The sequence below is a fragment of the Catharus ustulatus genome, chromosome 5 (assembly GCF_009819885.2).
Source record: "Catharus ustulatus isolate bCatUst1 chromosome 5, bCatUst1.pri.v2, whole genome shotgun sequence".
NCBI lineage: Eukaryota > Metazoa > Chordata > Aves > Passeriformes > Turdidae > Catharus > Catharus ustulatus.
In genome coordinates, this window is record NC_046225.1 from 58951322 (window position 1) to 58973609 (window position 22288).

General features: G+C 35.6%; 1 protein-coding gene across 10 annotated transcripts in view; it reads right to left on the reverse strand.

The window, feature by feature from the left end:
• LOC116996308 (slit homolog 2 protein) overlaps window positions 1-22288 on the reverse strand; it is a 259704-nt gene that overhangs the window by 68665 nt on the left and 168751 nt on the right. For 5 of the 10 annotated variants that reach the window (XM_033059739.2, XM_033059735.2, XM_033059736.2 and 2 more), the window contains exons 6-10: window positions 21781-21852; window positions 17903-17974; window positions 15076-15239; window positions 14590-14601; window positions 12599-12737 (exon numbers count right to left, since the gene is read on the reverse strand). In XM_033059739.2, the coding sequence (XP_032915630.1) occupies window positions 12599-12737; window positions 14590-14601; window positions 15076-15239; window positions 17903-17974; window positions 21781-21852 (459 nt within the window). The remainder of the gene's footprint in view (window positions 1-12598; window positions 12738-14589; window positions 14602-15075; window positions 15240-17902; window positions 17975-21780; window positions 21853-22288) is intronic. The other 5 variants (XM_033059731.2, XM_033059740.2, XM_033059738.2 and 2 more) reach the window with 1 other exon arrangement.

The following is a 22288-nucleotide window of genomic DNA, read 5'->3' on the forward strand; positions in this document are numbered from 1 at the left end:
TTAAGAAATCCCAAAAGGATTTTACTACAGAGAGAAAGTGTAAGCTGTGAAATGAGTCTGATGTATTGCACAGATGCTGATTATACATGGTAATAAAATTGACAGTTCTTCTTTGCATTTTCCCCATCTGCTTTTAAAGTAAATGGTAAAAACAGCTGTCAAAAAACCAAAAAATAGATTTCAGTGATGGGATTGAGTAAAGCTCCTGAATCTGAAGAACTGAAATATGCAGCCAACACATCTCTCATCACATGCAACATCTGCCAGATTTTGGCTTTTCTTTTTTTGTTTGTTTTTAAAATAAGGAAACAGTAATGATCTCCCTAGCTAGAGGAATCCTTAAGGCTATTAAACAAAGTACCTTTTTTGTACTCCATAACTGCACCTCTAGAGTGCTTAAATCCACTAACTGTCACTTCTAGCCTTAGCAGCAGAAGAATTCTGTTGAAACCTGTGATATCATCCACATCTAACAAAACAAAAGATGTATTTTAAATGACTACATTACTTGTATTTCTTACTTTTAGGCTCTAAGTCTGTGTATTAATAAATCTGTATGAGAGTTTCCTAAATATTTGTATATAAAGAATCACTGTCAATGTTACCCTAAAGCTTGCCAAACTGTTAACATCCAGTCTAATTGTTCTATCAAATATTTCCTCAGGGGATTGATTTTAAATGACAGACGACTCCTTAGTCTGCATTACATCAAGAAAGTAGTAAGAACTGCAATTCTAAAGCTATTAAACAATTCATTGCATTTATTCAAAAGCAAGCCTCAAACCTGCATTTCACAGAAAAGGCCATCTCATGCTCTGAACTCTACAGCATCACTAATGATGATGGGCTTAACATTCCTTCATTGTTATAGGCTCAGGTTGTAGCAAAATACACCACTTGTTTAAAAATTATTTGCTTAGTACTTCGGCTTCTGTCAGTGTGGCTCCTGTGCAATTAGCCTGAGTCACCAAGAGTCAAGTAAGTCTCTCTAATTAGCTCATTTTTGATGACAGTTTTCATACTACCAAACCTAGTCAAGCTGTCCAGGTAAGTGTTTTAATTTACAAAAAAACAGATACAATCCTGCTACACTCTTGGCTCATCCTAAGCACGGACCTGCCCACCTGTTCTAAAAAAGCAGAAACATTACTTTGAAAATCTCCCATTGTGTGACACCAACAGGATGACAGGAATCCTCACTACCTACTAACTAATAGGTGGTCTTACACTATGAATTTGCCACAAAATTAAAAAAAAAAGTTTTTAACTGAGAATATGTGGTTGCTTATTTTACTATGTATTTAAAAATGTAATTGATAAAGAAACAGCCGAATGACAAAAAACAAAATACTGAAAAGTCAGTATCTGTAGTTTCTTTTAAAATTACTTCACTCACATAATTGCTGAGGAAAAGTAATCAGCAATGAAGAGCCATGTGTGAAAATAAAATCTAAGATTAACAACACCTTTGGAGTGTGGCACAGCTGTCAGACATCTAAGAGGGTTTTTCTGGAAAAGTAACATGGGCCTTCTCCAGCTTCCTGCCTGTAGTATAAAATATTCATTTATTCAATGTTTGAGGTATTTTCTTTCCCTTGGCAGCATCAGAGAGGTCCATCAAGGTGCCTCTTGTACTTAACACCCACAAGAAAATTGCACAAAACCCTGAGAGGTGGAATGGTGCTCATGATGGCCACTACCTACTGCTAGTGTCTGGAAGCCAGCTCTGCTTTCATATGTTTCTTGTCCAGTTGCTTTGTTCTGTGTCTCTAAGTTCTCTTGACTCCTGAAATTATCCTGTTGCCTGAATTTAATTAGTTTTCAAGATAGGACACAAGGATATGAAGAAAGCCAAGGACGTGAATTATGGCAGCACAGAACACAGGCTAATAACGAACAGATTAGATGTTATATGTACAAAAACATCTGACAACTCAAATGAAAAACCGTTTTTTTCTTTGTTTTCCAAAAAGCAGAAAGCCACATGATTTACAGTAATTTTCAGATTAGGAAGATATTTGAGTAAGAGCATGACAAATCATTTCTCTTGTATGTGTTAAGCAGGCAGGATTAGCTATTCAAGCAGCAAAATCATTTATTTTTGAAGCAGTGAAATGGAATATGGTTTAAGTTTTGCCCAAGAAATATTAAGGTAGCAATACCAAAGATAAGTTGCAGGTAATTCAGTGAAATCTGCATTGGTAAATTAAATATATTAAGGTGAAGAAGTTAATACTGCAACAGATTTCTTTAGCTCATTTTAATTTGTTTCACATTTATCCACTACACTGGATAATGCATTTTTCATTATTTACATGTGGTTATTCTGTGTTTATATGCGTATATCATATAAAAGATGTTCAAGTTTTAGCAAATTTCTAGATTTTTTATTAAGCACACAAACCATTTGTTTTATATTGCAGTGGGCATAAACAGTGCTTTAACTAAGAAATCATGACTGTCCCAACAGCACAGAAAAGCACAGCAGGAGAACTGTCATTGACACACAGATGAAGAGTCTAGACAGAAGTCAGTGAGTGGCAAATCATAAAACCTTTCTAGTGAAATTATAATATAGTATTATCTTTATTTTCATGCAAAGATTTTCAATGTTAATGGCCTTATTTGCAATATTTAGCCAGGTAAACAGAGTCAGGGACTTCTTAAAAATTAGGTGCTGTAGAACACTGAAAACTTCAGTGCAGTGTATACTGATACTAAAATTTAAATTTCATGTCAGCTATTTTGCAGCAGATATTTGTGTTTCATTAAAAACCTTTTTGCTCCTCCTCCATATATAAAGCCTTCTCTTCATAATTCTCATGAATAAGCATGTAAGCAATACATTATAACTAATAATATTGCATCTGAAGATTACGTACTATTATTATTTGATATAAGCTTTTGAACATAAAAATGTAATAAATTTTTTAGTCAAAACAGAAGCAAAAGCTCTAGATTTCACTGAAAATTCAGTATGTCTCCATAGTACACTGGTGTAAATCTGATTATCTGGTCCAATGCCTTAGCTTGGACTGATCTTGAAAACATTGGTCTTAGGAAGAAGGGAAGGGAAGAAGATAAGTTTTGAGGAAAAGGACATATGAAGTACAGTTGAAGACAAACATATATAAGAAAAGTTAATTTTAATATCAGGACAATTCTATAAAGTTGCTCAAAAGTTTTGAGTATTAGAATAAGAGCTGAGAAAATATTAGCCAGACCATATGAATTTATTAAGGGGCATTTATGTGCACTCTATTTTAATCCAGCACTTTCTGAAAATTCAAAGCCTTAGAGTTTTCTGCCTTCCTACTGACCAAAGTATATATCACTATTCATAAGCAAATGAATGCTACAGCAATTAATTTAATTTTTCATCCATAAGTAGACATCATTTTTTCACTTGACACATGCAAGTGAAGAGCCATGTGTGAAAATAAAATATAAGATTAACAACATCTTTGGAGTGTGGCACAGCTGTCAGTATATGTTATGGGAGCAATTAAAAAAAGATCTTGATATAACAGAAAAGAGCCAAAAGAGCCATAAGAATAATTAAATTATTTTGAAATATTTTACAGTGAGACCAAAGAGAGTTATACATTTCAGGCAACATCAGAAGGTTACTATATATTTTCTCAGAAACAGAAGATATAGTTATAGAGAACTCTTGCAAACAACTAAAAAGCAATATATTGTAAAGACCAGTGACTATGTAAACATAGGCATATATAGAAATAACTTGGAAAAACTCTTCCAGAACCTTGCTGGATGAGCAAGATTCTGGCTGATGGCTTAACTGTTTAAGAAGTAAATCACGTGTATGAATTGACATTCCAAATCCTAAGAAGACTAATGTTTTGATTGAAACTAAAAAGCAAACACAAACCTAACTCAGAAAACCAATCATCAATTTAATGCCTTGTAACTTATTGCATCCTCTTCACAGTATTCCTCATTCCTTCCAAGCTGCAAATTTGCAGGGTTTGCTCTGGCTTCTGTCCTGCTACATAGACAGCCAAATCATGCTTTGAGCTGTTAAAAATAGAGAAAGTTGCCTTATCACTGATGTTTCAGAGCTTTCCCACTATGAGACGCTTTAAAATGTCTTCAATAAACGCACCTAAAACCTCTCCAGGTGACTTTTCTCTGTAAAGGGTCATCCTTACAAGTATCTTCGCATTTTGATGTAGGAGTCTCTCTGTTAAATTTCTACTTATTTAAGGCTGTCCCTTGGACTTTTACCTAAGGATTAATATTAAAGGACAACAGAAATGGTGAAATTGTACACATGCCAAGTGTCACTGGAAAAGACAGACAGAGGTCCCAGTACTCAAATAAAATTCCTCATGTATGCAAAGTACTTCCCCAGTGTCTGCAGTGTGATCAGATCACTTTATCTTGGTTAAGTCCATCTGTCAAAATCAGTTCTGTCTGATCTCATTTCCTTTCCCCTCTTTTCCTCTTATTTTTCTTTTTTCTCTCCTTTCACTTCCTTTTTTTCTCCTTTCTCCTTTAATATAATCTGAGTGTTACTGTGAGAAGCAATCTCAGGAGCTTTTAATCCTGCTTAATTTCAAACACAGCTCACAAAGATGCTTGGCATAACAAACAAACATTAATCAACATTCATGAAAACAAAATATTAGAAAGAATGAGATGGCAAGATGAAAACATGAAGAAAAATAGCCAGAAATCAGGATGGAAAGATAAAACAAGACTGAGGGGGAAAAAAAAAATTAGGAAACTCATGGAAAATGTAAATAATGTTGTCATGAAACAACTGTACAGTTTCTACTTTTGTCATTCAAGCATTAGAAAGCTTGCAATAAAAACTATCCTGAAGGCCATAGCAGTAAGAAGTCAAGGGCTTTTCAGTACACTGGATTGTGAAGGTGCACTGTTAAAATTCCTGACTCCTATTTTCCTTTTCATTTCACATATTATGTGGTTTAGGGTCTTTTCTGCCTATTACAAAGGCTAGAATTATCAATACAACTGTTCCTTATTTAACAGTGGCAATCCTCCAGTCATCCTTCCCTCCAGCAAACCTCCCTCCTCCCCAAAACGCCCTGTAGTGACTGCTACCCTTCTGAACATGAAAAAGAATTTAATTAAGTCCTTCCTTTTACTAATGATTTTTTTAATATCAAAAGGGAAGGAACAATCAATTTAATTCCATTCTCTTTTTTCCTTAAACAATCATCTTTTGTATAAACTTATGGTCATCAGTGCAGATACTCCTTCCCCTTCACCACCCCTTAGAAATACTGCAGTTTTATTTATTTTCATTTATGCATAATACTACAGTAAGAAAAGAAGTTTTAGAATCATTTTGACAGGTTCAAGCCATGGAAGAGAAAAGAAGATCAGAAGAATATAAGAGGAGCATTTTCATCAAGGTAGGTCTAGTTCATTAATGGCTTTTTGCCCTGTTTTGAAATAAGCGCCTGTCACACCATTCTGGGAAAAGGTACCAATACAATTAATAGAATTGCTGCTGGATTGCTATTTGTAGGGTTTCTCACAGTCTGTTTGAACATGTGCCAAAAAAAGTCTCTATTTGAAGGGAACCAGAATTATTTCTGCCGATCATTCTCAAAGAATTTTCAGAAGGTGAATCCTGAAATAAAACCAAGCGAAAAGAGATTAACAGTGATGAAAAACTAGAATATGGAAAGAATGCTGGCATAAAGGCTGATAAATGCTATTTCCATTAAAAAGGCTATAATTTCTAGCACCAATTGAAGTAATAGTTTTGAACCTTAATGACATTTAATGCCTTTAATACATGAACTGCATGACAAAGAAGGAAAGCACTAGGTGTGTGAGGCCACTTAAGTTGGTTAAGTGTAACAAATTGAACACACCAATGAAAGAGTATCTCCTAAAAATTTCTGTAAAAGGAGAGGTTTAACCAAAAAATCTAAACCAACTCAAATTATGATGTTTGAGATGAATTAATGAATAATGTATTGTGCTTTTCTTAAGTCAATGAAAAAAGGTTGAAGTAAGGCATGCTAAATAACAAAAGTTGGAAGAGCATTCATATTATTTATGGGCACTGTAATTTGCCTCACAATGTTACAATACAGACATTAAAATAACAGGTCTATGGGAAATTTTTGTAAGTCCCCAAAATGTTTCCTGCAGGTTACTCATGGTATGAAATCTACTCATTTGAACCAGAGCCAAAGGTACATCTGTGCAGCCTTTTAATTTTTCTGCTTTCTGTAAAATTCATAGGTGCACTAGAACTGGAGGAGTTTTGGTAGTCAACCAATTTTTTTTTTTTCAAATACACATGGAATATGAAATATTTCTTTCTCCATATTATCGCATTGGTTGGATAAATACTGAAAAGTTTAGGTGTTCTTGTTTGGCTGTCTGTGAGTTTATTTAGATAATAAAGTGGGGATTAATTTTGGAGAAAGGCTGTAACTGGTACAGATACAATTGTACTAAATCAATACAGATTAAGAATTACATTTACTGACATGCTGAATACTTAATTTTGCTCCAAGCTTTATCAAACAGAAGGGAAAATAGAGGACACAGGTTTTTTTTCTCCTTCCATTTTCACTGGCAGCTATTAGGAGATAAGCAGTCCTGTTTCTGAAGGCATCTCCCCAAGAGGCACTTGGCAGACAATGCTCTGCCTGCTGACTGCCTTCATGCAGCAGGAATTATTGCTTTCAGCCAACTGACTTCTGTACCAATTGAGAAGTCAGACAGAGTCTGACAAAATCGGCTCAGCAACACCCTGACAGTCACCAGTAAATCTGACTACATTGGAATGAAACAGCATTTTGGCAACTGGTTCTGCCTTCTCCTGCTCCCACCATCACAGGATGCCTGCTCGATCCTTAACCACCTCAGCTTCCAGTGCTAACTATTTTTCTCAGTGGTTTAGGCTATCACACCAAAGGCAAAGACAGAGAGGCTGCAGTGCAGTCCAAGCACATGCCCTCCTTGCCAGCTGTGCTACAGAGGCAGTAGCCATCAGCCTGAGAAGACAGTTCCTAATGCCTTAAAACAGCATTTGAAGACAGTAGAGCTAGCAAGGCAATGTAAGGCCACAACAGTATGAAAGACTTTTCTTTTACTTTCCCACAGAGAGCTAACTCAGAGCTTCAACATGTAAAATTTGACTCAATGGAAACTGCTCATGTATAATACTTAACAAATTCAATATTCCATTTAAAGCTTGGGGCTTTGGGGTTTTTTTTGGGTTTTTTTGTTTGTTTTGGGGTTTTTTTGGGTTTTTTTGTGGTTTTTTTTGGTTTTAACCTACTATTTATATACAAGTTAGTTTATCAAATCCTTAGGGGAAAAAAAAAGCATACAATTGTCAACATGGAATATACACTTAAAACCTGCGATTTCATTATATTTATCAAAAGGTTAGAGAATAGCAACATTATTCATACTGCTTTTATACAACATTATACCAAACAGACTGAAAATGTAATGAATGCAAAGTATTCTCGTGCAGAAACAGATCAGACAACATTTTTTTCCAACAAAGTTAAGAAATCAGTGTTTCATAGGGTTCTGAGGAGTTGATGGAGGTCACGGTTTCCACAGAGAGAAAGAACAGCAGAAATGGACAGAGAACTTAGCAAAATATCACAAAACTAGGCATATGTGTTGAAGACAAACTTAAAAAAAACTCAAGAACAAAACTGAATTATTGATCTTTTAAAAGTAAATATAGATTGTATTCTTATTAAAAATAGCCTGCTTTGCATGTAAGAACAAATAAGTAAGGGGCAGAAATGGGTGGAAAAATAAAATCACACGAAAATAAGTTGTCAGATTTTAAACACCTCTATAAAGGAGGGTTGACAATAAAGTTTGACGTCAGCTTCACAGGAAAATTTTATTTATATGAGATACAATATAAAAAGACAAAAGGATGGAGAGATGTAAGGACCAGAGGTATTTGTGTACCATGAAGTTGGCTGAAGCATAATATGATAATCTGGTGGTACTCAGCACTGAATTCCTCAAATGCAGCTCATAAACAGGGAACAGAGGGCAGAGAAACATGTTCAGAGTAAGGGAATCTGAAAGTACTGTGGGTTTTTCTAATGTCCCTATAAATAAAGTAGGAAATGTTCAGATGAAAATGAAGAAAAAGATTGGCAAAAAAGGAAAAGTGCTGAAAAGATTGGAGAATATTTGGTGCAGGTAAATTAGAAGTGTAGGACTAATTTTCTTGCAGTGTGCACAGGAATCTGGTAGTATTATAAAGATGAGTGAATAAATAATAATTTGGCTGTTAGAGCCTGTACATCCTTCAGAAAACAACAGGGAGCCAGCACATTTCTCCTTCCCCCTCTTGCTGAGAACTGGGGAGCTCCTGCCAAAGCATGTGCTTAAAATGGTGATTAAGGTAATGAAGCCATGTGTGTGGGAACTACGTAGTGATGGTGGAAATACAGCACTCACTGCACCCTGTGCCTCGTGCCCAGCAGCTCCCCAGCATCCCTAACGCTGCTGTGACAGCACAGGCTCATCTCTTCAAGTGCTTACTGTCAGCTACCATCTTGGCACACTGACAAGTGTTATCGCCTGAGAAATAAGTGAAAAAACAGATTATTTTGTGGGATACAATCATTCTTTTCAATCTAATCTCAAGGGGTTGCTATAAGCAACAGTTGCAGAAGACTTCTTTAAAAAATGAAGCTTTAAAATACTTATTGTATGGTAACAATACTGGAATGTCACCATCTTCCTGCAAGTTAAATTTAGTTAAAAGCACAGAGGACTGAAGTCTTTCATAGAGTACCTTTAAAATGTGAAAACCTGATCAATGTTAGAAATGTCTGTGGATGAGATAACAGGATTACATTTACCAACTTCTTGTTTCTGACAAAATCATAACAGTTAAAAAAAAACCCTAGGACTCTGCAGGGCTAGTTCAAGTTAAAACATGGTGCAACATATACTGGCAGTTAAATAACACAAGTGATTATTAGGTTGCAAAATGAAAATGAAAGAAAACTAAAAATCTCTTAATAAAAACCTGATGATTCATTGTCATCTCGAATATTGTATTCAAGTCTGGTCTTTGAAGACAAAAAAAGTTACTACTCTGATAAAAGAGTAAAAGAAAGTACAAAAAGAGTAAAAAAAAAAAAGAGTAAAAGAAATTATTACTCTGAATAAGTAATTCAGAGAAACAAGAGGAGACTAATTAAGATGTGGAAGGTTTTGGCATCCAAAAAGATTGAATGGAGTTGGACCATTAGTTCAGAAAAGAGACTAATAAAGATGGCATGCAAAATAGAAGGTGACAAGGCAAATTATGTATGTGACTGCATTTTCCTACCCTCTACAAAGGAACATTAATGAAACTTTAAAAAACTATTTTAAACTGGAAGAGTTCGAGCACAACCCCCTCCCCCAAAATTTATTATCTTAACATGAAGATGTAAATAGAGTAGGCTTTAAAGCAGATTAGATATTTAAAAGAAAACCTTTTTCTTCCCCAAAAGCTCTGGAAATTTTCAAGTTTCAGAGAAACATCAGCCCATTTTGGGAACTAAGAAAATATTTGTGCTACTGGTATTTTATTTCTGAAGTTGTACATTTCTGTTTCCAAAATATCCTTTAGGGACAACTGATGTGGGCCACTGGCCAGGGTGGAGTGCTGGTTTGAGTCAGTCTCAGACTCATCTCAATTCTTTACTGGTAAAACCTTTTTCACTCTATAAACAACTCATTTTCCAACCACCTTGCCTTCTCTCATTCTCTTTGATGCTATGAAGCTAAATACACCTCCCATCCATGAGAATCCTACAACAGCTACCACTAATTGTTTACTTCACATTAAAGCAATAAGTATGGCATAACGCTTTCTTCATATAACTAGCAAAATCTATTTGTCAAAACTTTAAGCCCTCTTCAACATAGTGACAAGAAAACAGAAACAATCCTGTGATTCTCAGCAAATACACGATCCTTTACTCTTAATTCTTCCACTCAGTTTATCCCTCAATTTCAGAGCATTTTCTTCCTTCCTTCCTGCCTTCCTTCCATTTCTCTCCTTACCTTCCACTCAACAGGAAAGTGTTATTCTCTCTATGATAAGGTCAGCCCACCAATGGTTCAAATCATATCTTGTACTGTATTTTTCTGATCTATTCAAAATCTATCACTGAAGTCAGTTCTGTCACCACACCAACATTCACTGGTGTGCATCTGTTTAATACAAAATTATTGCTACAATTTGATTTTCTAATGTTCTATCTCTTCTTACAGCTCCTGAGCCAAATATTGTGATCTGCATTTTATTTAGACAGAACCTACAACCTAGATACAATACAGACAGATAATAGATCGTTTACACTGTATCAGTATGAACTATGTACGCTTTATATAGTATGTATATGTATATGTATAGGAGTACACATAAATCTCTTTATTTTAATGGACTATGGATCTCAGAATGAGAAAAAACCTCACTGAAAACCAAATGACGTCTAGCCTAGCAGGAAACACTGAGCACCAGTTTGCAATCTGTTAAATGCTTAGCCAAATACTGAAGATGTTGTTACATGGTCAATTTTACCCTCCAGGACAACAAACTGCTGGAGAACATATAATTCCATGCTTAAAACTCAGGAGCAAGTAAAGAAAAAGTAGCATGGTAAAAAAGTCAGTCTTCAGTGTCTGTAATCTAGTGGTTAGCACCAGGCACGTAGTGAGGAATATTTGACACATACTACCTATTTCTTTCTCACAAAATTTTTCCTCTATGAACATAGATGCACTTAGGCAAGTAAAAACGTCTACATACAACATATTAAATAAAGAAGAAAGTTTTGTGCAGCCTTCCTGGTCACTGTGAATGGATTTTATGAAAGAGTCACTTCATTTGCAAGCAGAGGGATTTTTCTGAGTGGTGAAAGGTGGAAGTGTTTGTATTGTACAGCTGAATGACTTTATTGGATCATGTAGGGTCAACCAGGTCAGTATTAACAACAGTAATAATGAACTGACAGATGTGATTATTATTCACATCCTAAGAAGAAACCACTATAGTTCTGTAATGTTCAAAACCACAGGTCAGATATCAACAAGCCAATTAAAATCTCATTGTGGAGCCCTAGTTTTAAACATTCAAAATCATCTCGTAGCATCAAAATACTCAAAAGCTATTTATTCTGAATATTTTCTCCAACTCATTTACTTCTAGTCAAACCTCAGTTACCAGGTTGTCACCACAGCCACTTTACCACTATTTCCCTGAAAGGAACTCCCAGTTTCCCTTCAAAAACACTGCCCCTGCCCGTCCCAGAAAAAAAGATGTTCATGTTGCTGTACCCCTGCTCACCTTGTCAGCAAGCTCACCTTCTCCTTTTGCTGCTTGCCTGCACAGATGACAATGCAGCAGTAACTTTTCTACTGTGCACACACAACCTCTCAGCCACGCTGCTTTTGGACCCTGCTCTTCAGTCATGACATGGTAGTACTTTTTGTATATGACACGCCATGGGACACTACCAGTGTCATGCTCTTTCCTACAAAGCCACCTGCTATTAACACAATGACTACATTTTACTCTTGCCTTCTCAGATTACCCTCTGAACATATTGCTTCAGGCAGAACACTTATTATTGGCGGTGTGGATTGTTGATGCCTCTCTAGTAGGAAGTCTAATGAATAAAGTGACTGAAGGTGAGTGGCACAGTCCAACCCCAACTGGCAACTAAGCTTCACAAAGCTGCTCACTCACTCCCTAGAATAGGATAGGGGAGAGAATAAGAATGTTAAAACTGAAAACTCATAGGCTGAGACAAAGACAGTTTAACAGATAAAGCAAAAGCAGCATTCAAAAAAAACAACAAAGCAAAGCACAGAATTCACTGGTCACTTCCCAGGCAGGTTCAGCTATGTCCAGGAGAGCAGGGCTCTACCATGTGTAACAGTGACTTGGGAAGACAAACACCATCACTCTGAACCTCTCACTGTTCTTGTTCTTCTACCAGCTGTATATGCTGAGCATGGTGCTACCTGATATAGAATGTCCCCTGGGTCTGTTGGGGTCAGCTGTCCAGGCTGGGTCCCCTCCCAGCTCATGCTCTCCAGCCTCCTCTGGTGGAGTTGGGTGAGGAGCAGAAAAGGCCTTGGTTCTGTGTAAGCACCACTCAGCAGTACTGAAAACATCTCTGCTTTATCAACGCTATTTGCAAATCCAAAACATGGCCTCATACCAGCTACTGTGAAGAAAACTGATCCTATCTCAGCCAAAAGCAGCACAGAAAGTGACCCTGAAGGCAACAGGCTTTACAGTCTGCACTGACAAGCCATTCACTTGTAGAAGAGCAAGGATTCCCAAACTTTTAAAATCAATTCAGAATGCAGTTTACTCATGAAATATGAGTATCACATACAGAAATAACTCATAAGATAGCATAAAGATCTCAAGTGCTTTCATATACCTGCATATTTATTTTTATATCTGAGGTTGAAGGTATATACCAAAATTCCTACCCTATACAATGCATAAATTTATACAAATAACAAAAAACTAATCTATAGGAAAAATAATGTTTTCTGTAAGTTAAAAGGTCAGATTACGCACATTTCAGTAATGGTTTCTGGAAGGTTTGTTGGGATCTCAGTAAGGCCTTTCCCACGACAGTCCACAATGTTGTTACTACAGGTGCATGCACTAGGGCAGTGCAAGACACTGCAGGATGGAGCCATAAAGGACTGGTGACCTGCAAAGGAATGCACAACATTTTACACTTGAAAAGTTTTAGGTAGAACTTCTAGAACATTGTAGCCTATCAGTGCTTTCAAACTGCATTTATTTAAACACACGGGTAACACTAACATACTCAGACATATTCAAATGCAACTCAAAGCAGTAAAAGACAAATGATCAACTATTGTGACAGCACTACATAATTTTTCAACTCCTTTAACAGTAGCCATTCAAAATTATCTTGTTTAAGAAGAATGCGATCAGTTTTTCAGATATATTTTATCTATTGTATGCACTTAAAAACTAATTACTGGTGTATTTCGTTTTCAATATGTTGTATAGCATTAAAAACTGCATGTCAAGAAAAATGAATAAACTTTGCTATGAGCACTGAATGTGACCTGCCAGTTTTGTTCTGTTCTGCAAATATTTACTTGAATATGGTCCTTCAGTTATGTACTGCTTATAGACAATTTTTGAGTTTTCATTCATTTCATGACATTTTCATTCAGTCATACAAAAATAAATAAAAATTTTGACTTCATATCTTTCACTCTGTTTTAGCTCAGCAGACTTCTTCCTCCCACCATCTGCCATTCTTACTAACTCAGGTGGGTAGTTTATATGAGTTTCTCTGTGATTTCTAAGTGTTGCATGTTAAAGTCAAGATTTTTAATTGCATTTAAACTTAATTTCATATTTAGAAATTAAAAACATTATTATATTTCCCTGCAATCAGTTAGACTGGACATTTTATAAGACATTAATACACTCATTCGTCTCTCCATTTAATGATACAAACCAGTTGTTTTGTAATGATACAAAAAGACATAAAAAAGATGAGAAAGGCACAACACCCTTTTCTTCCTTTTTTCATTAAGTTAGAAAAAGCTGTAGACAGTTTTGATACTCTCAAGGAAAAAAAGAAACAACTTATTGGCTATGAAACCTCAAATTAACTTAAGATCTCTCTCACAATATTTAATGTCTTATAATAATGTCATATTACTGATAATGTAAGCTGCAGCAAGGGCTGTTCCCACTTAAAACTTCATATAACAACTGTGCAAGTTCTGAATTGCTGAAAAGATTTTGAGGCCAGATTGGATGGGGCTTTGAGCAATCTAGTCTGCTGGAAGGTGTCCTGGCCATGGCAGGGGAATTGGAAAATGATCTTTAAGGTCTCTTCCAAGCCAATCCATTTTATGATTCTATGAGACAGAATTTTACAATATAAGAATCTGATTTCACATTTATGTTTGCATTACAAAAGTATAAACAATAGTCAAATCTAGTAACACACACTATTCTTTTTATACGATCAGGAAGGAAATGTTTCACCTACCTTTATTGAACAAAAATACATTGATTCAGAGAGAAAACATGGTTATTCGCCTTGCTAATAATCAGCACTATAATGATCAGGTTATAAAACTGTTCTTGACACCCAGGCTCTGCAGCCATAACATTTACATGGAAGATATATGAAATTATCTAGTTAGGAGCCCTTTTAAATGTACATAAAGGCAGAATTAGTGGCAACAGTACAGTGAGCATTTGCTGTGTGAAGATGGAAATGCCTTACACTTTGATGTCAGAGACTATTTCATAAGGACAGAACATTGTGCTCTCCATAAAACTCTTTTAGAAACATACATCTGTGCAAATTTTGGCATATTTGGCAATAGACTTCTGGGGATTTGCAGGAAATCAACTAGTAGGAGAAACCCTGCTGAATCACTGAAAAGACAGCAATATTGCAGCTGGTTTTTAATGTTCTTGGCAAAACTCGAAACAATAGACAAAATTTACAGAAAAATTTCAATTTGCGTGTAAAAATATTTAAATAAGAAAGATAAACTTGCCTTCTTCCTCATCTAGAAGATACAAATAAAGGAAAAAAATTGAATAGAGAAAATGTGATTAGTAATGAACTGTTAGTAATTTCATTATTTCATATAAAAAAATAACCTTACGCATTAAAGCCTAACGACAAAATTAAGAAAGTTACTTAGGGATTCAGAGTAATATCTGAAAGTCAGAAAATAACAAGCAAATAGCTTTAAAGTTAAAAAAAAAATTCCTTAGATGACTAACAGGTTTATGATCTCAATCAGTACACCTTTTATTTAATTTCCTGTATCTCTCCCCCACAATTATACTTTTAGAAGTTAAATCTACGTGAATGCAATATTTACATAAAATTGGCAAGGACGCCAGCACCCCCACAAATACCAATAAAAATGATTAGGATTTCCTTAATAAGCATTCACGCTTGGATTATGCAGAAGCTGACACAAGCCAACATGCAGCAGGCGCGGCTCATGGCAGGACGCGCCGGTCTCTCTTACCGCTGCAGACAAACTCGCGCTTCTGCACCTCGGCCACGTTGTGTCCGCGCAGGTGCGAGGGCCCCATGCACTGCGTGTAGAGCCCCACGCGCGGCCGCTGCCGCAGCCAGTCCGACAGCCAGGCCAGGTGGCAGTCGCAGTACAGGTTGTTGGAGTGAAGGCGGCTGCACGGAACCAAACACCTCCGGTCAGGAAGAGCAACCAGGACAGCAGCCAGCTCGCCCAGCCCTCCCTTCAGCACTTGTTAATAAAACCATTAATGGTTTGCAGTGTATGAACTTTTTACGTCTTTTGTTGAAAGTCTGGGAGTTACAAGTTAATAAATAAAACTATATAGGTAGCAAAATTACTTTTTATTTGAGGCCTAATTAACTGGGAGAAAAAAGAAGGCTTCCCAATAAATTAACTTTTCTGTAGTTTCCTGTTTCTTGTCTAAAAGAAAGAAGTAAATGTGCGAAAACTTGAAAGATGACATGGGACTCTTCAGTCCAGATCTCCGTAAACAGTGAATAAGACAAAAAAATCTCAAGAAAATTGCCCTGGAGTGGTAACACTATAATGTCAGAAAAAAAGGGTTAATAGAAGATTTTGTTTCCAATTAGATATATCTGTAAGTCTGGCCATTATTAGTCTCTATAGAAACAGCCTGAAAGGTCCCTTTAACAGGTCATACTCATTTTCTGCTGAACAAGATAGAGTAATAACTCAATATAAAGTACCTTCTTTCACATCTCTCTTCTGATTTCTCTCTAGTTGTTTAACAGCAGAAAGTGGGATTAGCTGCTTTTGGCTGCTAGGGATCTACAGTTTAAGCAATGCCTGAAATTAATTAAAAGACCAAAGGGAAGCAAGTGATGGATTTAAGAAAGTTGTCTCTGTTGGTGTGGTCTAACACAAGACCATGGCTCCTTGCCAAGTGGCAAAAAGCACTTTGCCATTGATAAAATATTGGACAAATGTATCCACTAAATTAGGTAAATTACTCTTCCCTGGCTCTTACATTTTCTTAAACTACCAAAAAGGATGTCCACAGCTATAGATCAAACCATTACTCAGAATCATCCATACAAGGGACATGCCATTTTGATTCTTTTTAGACTACATGCTCAATCCTAACTAAATAACTAGAAAGGAAGTGCAGGAAATTCAGAATGTAGACAAAGAGTCTAACTAATCCATTAGAAAATAAATCTGCAAAGCAACATGAAATGTGTAACAAACATAAAAGTATCAACCAACATTTTGCACCCCCTAATTGACTAGAAATTAAGGTCAATATATTTTCCTGTACTAATTCTTGGGTGGGTGCTTTGCAAATACAGCTCACAACACAGCACACTCATTCAGTGCAATCTGTGGCCAGCTGTAGGCATGAAGACAATCACAAATCAGAAGTAATGCCAATAAGATCAGTATAGTTCTACAAGTATATTCTGACTGCAGATGGGATGGTACAGCTATAATCCAGGATTCTCTGTGTCCAGTTTATTTTGCTTATAAAACATATTTTCAGAAAATGAAATATCCTAATCAAAGAAAATGTAAATATTGCTAATTTGAATAACTCTATTTTATGGTTCAAAACAGAAACTATATTTGAAAATTTGAAAAAAGTACAGATTGCACATTTTCAAGACTCAGGCCTGAAAGAACAGAATGAAGTTCTATTATCAAAATCTACCTGAGGTCACCAAAAGTCAGGACTATTTAAGCACTCTCGTATTTGTCCCAACAATAGTTATAATTCTGTTATGAAATCAACAGAAGTACTCACCTGTGTGAAGTTTCTTCAGTTACAAGCCATATGTTAACCTAGGTGAACAGTCCTACTGATTTCAGAACAATTATGCAACCCAATATGGGTAAAAGAAACTAGACAGGTTTTTTCTGAAAGTAATTCTTTAACACTAACAGCTAATCTTGAGCTCTGATAGAAACATTCCATTCATATTTAATTCCCACTTCACTGGAATATATGTTTAAAAGTGAGTCTCTGGACTAAACTAGGTTTTGCCAGTCAACATAATCTAGATTTATTTGTAGTTAATATAAATACACTAAAACATACACTGTGCTTTGTTTTAGAAGCCTGAAGTGCTCCTCTGTCAAAGTCATAACCTCTAAAAAGGGGGACCTTATTGTAAACGCTGACACAACTTTAATTGTAATAGCACTACCGGATGATGCTATAATTTTATGTTACAAAGAATGTTGGCAAGCCAGTTTAGTTTAATTAGGTCTGCTAGCAGTACAGTAATAAAAGCATAAAGATTTCCCATTTATCACATCTGACACTCAATCAAAGAATCTCCAATGTTCCTAAATGAAATGTGACCCATTCAAAAGCTCAAAGTAAAACAAATTTTTGACTTTCAAAAACATCAATTTATTTCTCTCTATAGCTGTAACACATAAGAAGAATTCCCCCTGCCCTCATCTTTTTTTTGGTTAGGAGGTGTAGTTTTCTGTGACTGACTACAGCACTATGGAAATCCCATTTGGGAAAAGGCCATGACACCATTTTTATACACTTGTTCATTTAATATCCTAAAATAGTTGATGGAAAAGGATACAACTTCTTCTTTATCTCCTGAGCCCCATGTAGCTTTGGGTCACTTGTTAGGTTTACCTTTCAGAATTAGCTTCCACCAACACACACACAGACTTCACGCTTGTCAGCCTCATGAGACATCAATATTTTTTATTTGAGCTTATGCTTGCTTTGCTTGTATATGTATTTATAGATCCCTGACAAAATTTAATAGGGGTAAAAAATAAAAATATTGCACTGATAAAAATGGCAGCCAGTTCCAGTGGGACTACTCACAATGTTCTGAGTTTGGGCATATGGTTGAAACTTGCCACGGATAGTCGAGTGATGTTGTTATTGTTGAGAGTGCTGCAAAGCCAAGAAGAAGTATATTAACATCTTAAGAGTTTTGTCACATTTTAAAAAGGCACAGCTAATGAAAGTCATGGTGTACTGTTCTTTAGGGATGGATATTAGGAAAAAACTCCCTGCTTCTTATATTTTTCCTCCCTGTTGAATACCCAACAAAATACCATGTTTTAAAATTACCAGTCCTAAGTCAGAGCTCACAGTAGCCTATAATTCACTCAAAAGGAACTTCCACCAATATTGATAACATCTATGGCATTCAAGACAAAAAAGAGAGTCCTTGGAGAAAATGTCTTGGTTCTAGGATACTGATTTCTCTTTCTAGCTTCTGAGAATCTGATTTTTGACATATGATACATGAGCTGAGGGCTTTTTTCAAGAATTTTAGACAATATTAACTCTGAGCTGCGCTTAGGTTTTATACGGAATGAGTTACTATAGATAATCCAGCCCTGCATGAACAATAGGGGAGTTTCCACTATAATAGGAGTCAGGAATTGTAACACTTTAGAAAACCAGTAATTTAAATTTTAGGCAAGGTGTTGGGAAATTGAGATGGGAACTAGAAACAAATCTTAGCCAATTCTTGGCTACACAGGCCCATTATACTCAGTGCATGTAGTTTGTAAAGATTCAGAAACTTTATGAATTAACTTGCAGTTAAATAATGTCTTTAGGCTGCAAATAAAAAGCAAATGAGCTTGACTCCAAAAAAAGGAAGCAAGCAATAGAATTTACAGATTTGACTCAGAGATTACTCATCTGAGCAGAATGGATAATGAGCTCTATGTAACTAGAACAGTAATAAATAATAACGTCCACTGAAAAAAACTTTTCTCTGTTTTGAAAGAGAAAGCGTTTCCCTTTTCTCTTTCTTTTTCTTTTTTTTAAGTACAAATTATAATTTATAACCAGTTTGAACAAATTTTTCAGTACTGTCTGATCTTGAAACAAAGAAAGGGAAAATTACAGTACTCTGACCAGGATCAGGCTATGTATCTCCACATTAACCAAGCAATTAATTACTGATGCATACTCATTCCATGTACTAAATCTTTCCTTCGCTGTGCATAACGGATCTATCTCCTGCATGTTCTTAGGGATACATAAACAGAGAGAAGAATAACAAGAAAAACACCCCCAAAAACCCCCAAAAACCCAAGTAAATAGAGGAATTGTGTCCCTTTTCAAAACACAACAAAAATAAAACAACAAAAAAGGCCAATGTACTGGGTACATCCACAAAAGGTGTCTTAATGAATAAATGTTAGTAAATTGTGTCAATAAGAGTTTTCATACAATGTCCACATGGTAAATGATGGCTCCCACAGTTCTTCCTTCTTACAAGATTTTAAAACCATATATTTTCAATGCAGGGAAGGGAAATCAGCCAATATTTCCATCGCTGTTAAGAGAAGGTGAATCTACACGTTTTAATTTTCAATTTTGGCTGTTCGATGTTTGCCTTGCTATTTTGTATATATGAGCTATTAATTTATTTTTTCAGAGTAAAGAAAGTTATATATAGGAATAGATATAACGGATAAATATGGAATTAAATTAGTGTTATAGTTATTTCTCTGCAATGACAAAAATGCTTAATTTCATTACAGAGATGCAAATAAAAAAAGTTGGCTCAATACTTTTACCTAAGTGTAACATGTGATGATTTTTTTTTTTTCCATTCTGTAGACACTTTCCTTTTTTTAACACGTCAGCATTGTATTTTTCTCATACACTGTTTCCCAAATACAGCAGATTTCCCTTTAAGAAAAAAAAAACCCAAACAACAAAAAACCAAAAAAAACCCCAAAAAGACAAAGGAAAACTAACATTTCACAGAAATTCATGAGGAGGAATATTCAGGCTGTTTTGTATCTTTAACACTAACAACCTCCAAAATTCTAAAATTATTTAACCAAGAGATAAGACTTGTTACTTTGGTAATCATTTCAAACTGTTACTAAACAGGATTACAATCTATTAAAAGCTTTACCTTAAACTTGAAGTTTGAAGTAATATCCACTTTCTTTGCTTATTTAGAATGACTCCAAATGAAAACAATATGCACAGTTTTATTTGCTACTCAGTGTACATACAGTATGGTCTCATCTACACATCTTTCATTCATTCTTTAAGCCATATTGTAAAGAAAGCTTAATTAGACTCAAAACCTTCAGTAGTGTTTGAAACATCCATCTCAATTTCTTAAAATGCCACAAATCTTTACATAATTTTTATCGCATATCATAATTCAAGATAGCAAACATTTAGTTGTGTATTTGAACAATGCTAATAGACCATGCATATTCATTCACAAAAATTCTAACTACCTACTTTTCAGCAGGTTATTATTTTAGAGGTTTCTTTCCTCTTTTTTCCACTCATTGAAGTCAATGTAAAAATTGTACCCCTGACCTCAGCTGCAAGGATGACCTTTTAAAAACACTAAAATTGCAAGCATTAAAAAATGCAGAAAACATTTGATATATTTATTTTTTTAATAAATATTTAACTTTTATAAAAAGGCTCATATTAACAAAAAAACCCAAAACCAAACCATAATAAGCAGATTAAGCCATCACTGGAAAAAATATTCACATATAAGTGTTCCAAACACAAAAATCTCAGAGAACATCACATTTACTGACAGACAACTAATCATCAACTTAACAATTAGATGTAGTATTGAACCTATAATATATTTTACATGGTTTTATAACATAGAGTTAACAATAAGCTTGCTATTCTATGATTGTAATGTAAAAATATAATATCAGATTTGGCTGCCAGGTTCATTCACTCATAAGTAAAACCAACTAGTGTTTAATAATAAAAAACTTTTACCACCAGCTACTCACTCTTTGGTTTCTTAGACATGCAGACACTATCTATTGCCAGAGAAGCTTCTGTTCCTAAGAATATTAAGAAAACCAAAAAACCCCAAACACAAAAAACCCATTTCCTCACCCTGCTCAAGTTGTGATTTCTCAGGTGTGATTCAAATTAACATGAAGCAACAAATTTTTTCGCTTCTCTTAATTAAGAAAATCCAAATAAAATGTGTCATTTGGACTGACAGAGCAAGTATTTCAGGAATGTGTCCTTTGCCTCAGATTCTTTGAGAACTAAGGCAATTTGCTCATTACAGTAACTAGTCTCAGATGATAATTTTGTTGCCTTTAACCTCATTCATAGCTCCTTGAAAAAGTGAAAAAAAAAGTGTGCAAAGAAGTGTTGCAATATTAATCTTATGTGAGACAAAAAAGCTATTTTCCCACACATACAAATGTATTTATACACATAAAATTTAAAATGTTTTAAAAAGAAGGTATTAACATAAACATGTTAAACATCTTAACATATACAGATTGTCAAATAGATATAGCATATTGTTCCTTTCACTGAGTCTGAAAGATCAAATTGATGTTGAGTATACAACAAAGCAATCCTGAAAACATTCAGCACATCAACAGTAATGGATAATTTACAAAATTAATTGGGTTCATTATTACTGCCACGCTCCCCCTTTTTAAAATGAAATATATTCTTTTCTTGCAGTATCTGCCAATGGCTTTTATTATTATTATTATTATTCTGTTTAATGGCTGTCATGGAGAGTAAAGGAGTATCTATGCCTCTCCATATCTTCTTACCATTTTATAGCACATCGCAATGGATTATTTTAAGACATCTTTTCACCAGACCATCCTGACACCAGGCTGCAGCTTGCAGATAAGCTGCTACATTAGCACTCCCCAGATACTGAGCTCTTGCTACAAGTAAGAGATACAAGCAGTACTTACAGCACTTCCAGGTCACGCAGAGCCCTGAACGCCCCATCTTCAATACAGCTGATCTGGTTGTAATCCAGTTGCCTGTTAAACAGATTAGGGAGGCATTTGTAAGGCAGAGGCGTGCTGGCAAGGCGAGGCGCAGGGGCAGGCTCCCGAAGGGCTGGCAGAGGCAGGCCATGAGCACAGAAAGGCTCTGGCCATCGCTGTGCCCGCTCCAGGCTGTCGCACGCCGCTGGCCTGCACGCTGCCACAGAAATCCCTTTTTGTTCTCAACTGTCTGCGCAAAACAGCGGCGCTGGGAAAGCTCCAGTAAATAATAACTGCACCTTATATTAAATGCCAAAGGAATGCAATTTCATTACATCAAGAAAAGCTATCCATTAAAAGCTCTCAGCGTCATCTCGCTGAAACAATTTCATTAAGGTAAAGGACGGTAAATCACTTAATGTCACACGCATCCCCTCGGTGACCTAACAGAATCCATTTATCAGAGCAGCCCAGCTGCATGTTAATTCCC